Source organism: Bison bison, unplaced genomic scaffold (genome assembly GCF_000754665.1).
Source record: "Bison bison bison isolate TAMUID 2011002044 unplaced genomic scaffold, Bison_UMD1.0 scf7180017864333, whole genome shotgun sequence".
NCBI lineage: Eukaryota > Metazoa > Chordata > Mammalia > Artiodactyla > Bovidae > Bison > Bison bison.
This window is the reverse complement of record NW_011494905.1, coordinates 461,112-465,930: the sequence shown is the minus strand read 5'-3', so window position 1 is coordinate 465,930 and position 4,819 is coordinate 461,112. Positions and strand designations below refer to the sequence as shown.

The window sequence follows — 4,819 nt, the reverse complement described above, 5'->3', positions numbered from 1 at the left end:
CAGTTCTAACTGTTGCTTCCTGACCTGCATACAGGTTTCTCAAGAGGCAGGTCAGGTGGTCTGGTATTCCCATCTCTTTCAGAACTTTCCACAGTTTATTGTGATCCACACAGTCAAAAGGCTTTGGCATAGTCAATAAGCAGAAATAGATGTTTTTCTGGAACTCTCTTGCTTTTTCGATGATCCAACAGATGTTGGCAATTTGATCTCTGGTTCCTCTGCCTTTTCTAAAACCAGCTTGAATATCTGGAAGTTCACAGTTCATGTACTGCTAAAGCCTGGCTTGGAGAATTTTGAGCATTACTTTACTACTGTGTGAGATGAGTGCAATTGTGCGGTAGCTTGAGCATTCTGTGGCATTGCCTTTCTTTGGGATTGGAATGAAAACTGACCTTTTCTAATTCTGTGGCCACTGCTGAGTTTTCCAAATTTGCTGGCATATTGAGTGCAGCACTTTCACAGCATCATCTTTCAGGATTTGAAATAGCTCAGCTGGAATTCCATCACCTCCACCAGCTTTGTTCGTAGCTTTGATGCTTTCTAAGGCCCATTTGACTTCACATTCCAGGATGTCTGGCTCTAGGTCAGTGATCACACCATCATGATTATCTTGGTCATGAAGATATTTTTTGTACAGTTCTTCTGTGTATTCTTGCCACCTCTTCTTAATATTTTCTGCTTCCGTTAGGTCCATACCATTTTTGTGCCTTACTGCATCTAATTCTCAACATTCAGATATATCATTTTGATGTGCAGTTGGGTTCTTTTCTGTTGGTCCCAAAGGGGAAGATATACTGTCCATCCTCCTTGCTACACAGTCTTGTCCTTAAACTTTATCTATAATGCAGAACTTTTTGTTCTAATGGTCTATTTTAATTCTTTCCAATCAACTCCATCTTTTCTTCCTCTTCCAAAGTTTGTAAAAACTTTCAGTTTTGCATTCAGCTTCCTTTTGCCATCCCGGAATCTGTGCCTGAAGGGGGATCAGCTTCCTTGCACTATGCTTACTTAACAAAACTGCAGTTCTTACAACACCCTAAGAAAAGCTCTGTCACTCAATTTCTTTTTCTTCTATTGAAAAAGCAGACATTGTATCTAACATGTCTAAATGGCACTTTTCCTTGGTGGCTTCATGAGTCACTTTGAAGTACATGAAGAAAAATTTGTACACTAAGCTGGCTCTTACTGAGAATTAATGCCACAGGCAGTTTCGGGTTAAGGGAAGAAACATCCGCTGGATCATGGAAAAAGCAAGAGAGTTCCAGAAAAACATCTATTTCTGCTTTATTGACTATGCCAAAGCCTTTGACTGTGTGGATCACAATAAACTCTGGAAAATTCTGAAAGAGACGGGAATACCAGACCACCTGACCTGCCTCTTGAGAAATCTGTATGCAGGTCAGGAAGCAACAGTTAAAACTGGACATGGAACAACAGACTGGTTCCAAATAGGAAAAGGAGTACATCAAGGCTGTATATTGTCACCCTGCTTATTTAACTTCTGTGCAGAGTACATCATGAGAAACGCTGGGCTGGAAGAAGCACAAGCTGGAATCAAGATTGCCAGGAGAAGTATCAATAACCTCAGATATACACATGACACCACCCTTATGGCAGAAAGTGAAGAGGAACTCAAAAGCCTCTTGATGAAAGTGAAAGAGGAGAGTGAAAATGTTGGCTTAAAGCTCAACATTCAGAAAACGAAGATCATGGCATCTGGTCCCATCACTTCATGGCAAATAGATGGGGAAACAGTGGAAACAGTGTCAAACTTTATTTTGGGGGGCTCCAAAATCATTGCAGATGGGGACTGCAGCCATGAAATTAAAAGACACTTACTCCTCGGGAAGAAACTTATGACCAACCTAGATAGCATACTCAAAAGCAGAGACATTACTTTGCCAACAAAGGTCCATCTAGTCAAGGCTATGGTTTTTCCAGTGGTCATGTATGGATGTGAGAGTTGGACTGTGAAGAAAGCTAAGCGCCAAAGAATTGATGCTTTTGAATTGTGGTGTTGGAGAAAACTCTTTGAGAGTCCCTTGGACTGCAAGGAGATCCAACCAGTCCATTCTAAAGGAGATCAGTCCTGGGTGTTCATTGGAAGGACTGATGCTAAAGCTGAAACTCCAATACTTTGGCCATCTCATGTGAAGAGTTGACTCGCTGGAAAAGACCCTGATGCTGGGAGGGGTTGGGGGCAGGAGGAGAAGGGGACAACAGAGTATGAGATGGCTGGATGGCATCACCAACGTGAGGGATGTGAGTCTGAGTAAATCGGAGTAAACTCCGGGAGTTGGTGATGGACAGGGAGGCCTGGCGTGCTGCAATTCATCGGGTCACAAAGAGTTGGACATGACTGAGCTACTGAACTGAACTGAATGACCACTTCTGGTTAGTGGTGATTAACTGTTTCGGAATGTTTAAAAGAACACTAATTTTATTCTGCAATTTTTCTATACTCATGCTGATCCTTCCTTTTTTGAGTTATACCTTTATATTCCATTATTTTCCAAGAAAGTTTCTTATATTTTTCATTTAGAAAACAAGATCTATGTCCCACCACTCATGAATCAAAAGAGTAAAATAAATTCTAAAGCTGCAATTACACATCCCAGAATATATGTGTATATGTATACAAAATATAAATTAATTAAGGTCAAGAGAAATTTTAAAATTAGAAAGTCATACACTTCAATCTTTCAAACTTGCACTAAACAGATGGTAATTTCTAAAGAAAAGTATAGGTGCAAAGAGAAAAGAATAGCTTCTTTCTACCTTAGAATGGGCTTAGAAATAGAAAGTAGCTTACCTGTTCATAGTTAAAGGTATCCAACATTCCCAGAATAAGGCCCTGGATTTCTCCAAGTTTTCCTTTTCCATAAACTGGGTCCTAATTAGAAAAAAGTTGCTAAAGATTATAATTCCATTCTTGTTATTTTAAATGTATTTTAAAATATAAGTTATCTGATAAAGTCAAATACTCTTAAGTATTTGTCAATAGTCACAAAATACTTATTCTTCTATGAGCCTTTCTACTGGAAATGTACACTGGTCTCAGGTCATCTAAGCATTTTGGAAAAGCAAATAAAATTTAAATGATCCAGGTCTCTTGCTTAACAACCATAAATTTCACTCTGATTTTCTGCAGCAAGCTTCCTTTCCTTCTTAGTAAACATCACCTATCGTTTTGGGGGGCTTCCCTGGTAGCTAGAATGGTAAAGAATCTGCCTGCAACGCAGGAGACCCAGGTTCAATCTCTGGTCAGGAAGATCCCCTGGAGAAGGAAATGGCAACCCACTCCAGTATTCTTGTCAGGAAAACCCCATGAACAGAGGAGCCTGGCACGCTGTAGTCCATGAGGTCACAAAGAGTCGGACATGACTGAACAACTAATAGACACACATCCCTTTTTGAGCTCTTATTTATCTGCTACATTAAAACCAAAGTACTCAAGAACACTCAGAATCTGTTCAACTCCTCCTATGACCCACATCTGGCCACCGTCTGGTCCAAACCAAGTCACGCCAGTTTAGGAGATCAGTTTCTGAATCTAAGCAACTTGCAGTTTTTCAAAGTTTTTTTTAATCAAATCACTACTGATAAACAACAGATACCTAGACAATGTTCCTTCCACTGCTTTTCATATGAAGTATGCCAAATAGTTTATCATAAACAATTTGAAAAACACTGTTGTGTACAAAAATAAAAGTGAACTGAAATCTAACCACCCCAATAGAAACACTTTTGATTTTTTGAGGTATATTCTTCCAGTCTTATTTCTGGGGAAGGAGAAAGAAGGATGTATTTTGGGGGGCATTTCACATAATACATTTACTTTTTTTACTTAATAGTATGTTGTGAGCAGTTTCCCATATCATCAAATAATAGGAACAGTTACAGGGTATGAAACATGTGAAGATGGTATGTGTTATTCAACCATTCTCTGTGGTTGGGGATTTAGGTTTCTCTCCCCATAGTCCACCTTGAGGTCCCATCCCTATTATCAAATGCTGCTGCTACTACTGCTAAGTTGCTTCAGTCGTGTCCAACTCTGTGCGACCCTAGAGACGGCAGCCCACCAGGCTCCCCCGTCCCTGGGATTCTCCAGGCAAGAACACTTGAGTGGGTTGCCATTTCCTTCTCCAATGCATGAAAGTGAAGAGTGAAAGTGAAGTCGCTCAGTCGTGTCCGACCCTCAGCGACCCCATGGACTGTAGCCTACAAGGCTCCTCCGTCCATGGGATTTTCCAGGCAAGAGTACTGGAATCAAATGCTGGTGGCTGTAAATTATGGTCTCAGTCTCTGAGTCTTTCTTGGGAGGAGATTTCAAGAAAGAAAAATGACATACAAACTAATAAACTAAATAATAAACTAGTATTTGCTAGATAAAAGTAACAAATACGAGTAACTAAATGATAAACTAATGTTTGCTGGGAGGTATGGGGAACACTTCTGGTTACTTACTAAGGAGTAGAGGTTATTAAAATCATGGTACAGTGAGTTCAGATGTTAAGAGAAAAAAAAAAGACTGTGGACCAGGGAAAACTTAGGAGAAAGATATAGAAATGTGAGAAGAGGGGAGGAGCCAAGATGGCGGAGGAGTAGGACAGGGAGAACACTTTCTCCCCCACAAATTCATCAAAAGAGCATTTAAACGTCGAGTAAAATCCACAAAACAACTTCTGAATGCCGGCAGAGGACATCAGGCACCCAGAAAAGCAACCCAACTCTTCGAAAGGAGGTAGGAAAAAATATTAAAGACAAAAAAAAGAGACAAAAGAGGGAGGGACGGAGTTCTGTCCCGGGAAGGGAATCT

At 40.3% G+C, this 4,819-nt stretch overlaps 1 protein-coding gene across 4 annotated transcripts in view; it reads right to left on the bottom strand.

The window, feature by feature from the left end:
* The window catches only part of VPS8 (vacuolar protein sorting 8 homolog (S. cerevisiae)), a 302,860-nt gene that overhangs the window by 78,922 nt on the left and 219,119 nt on the right, over positions 1-4,819 (bottom strand). For all 4 annotated transcript variants that reach the window (XM_010853860.1, XM_010853862.1, XM_010853861.1 and 1 more), the window contains one exon: positions 2,813-2,893. In XM_010853860.1, the coding sequence (XP_010852162.1) occupies positions 2,813-2,893 (81 nt within the window). The remainder of the gene's footprint in view (positions 1-2,812; positions 2,894-4,819) is intronic.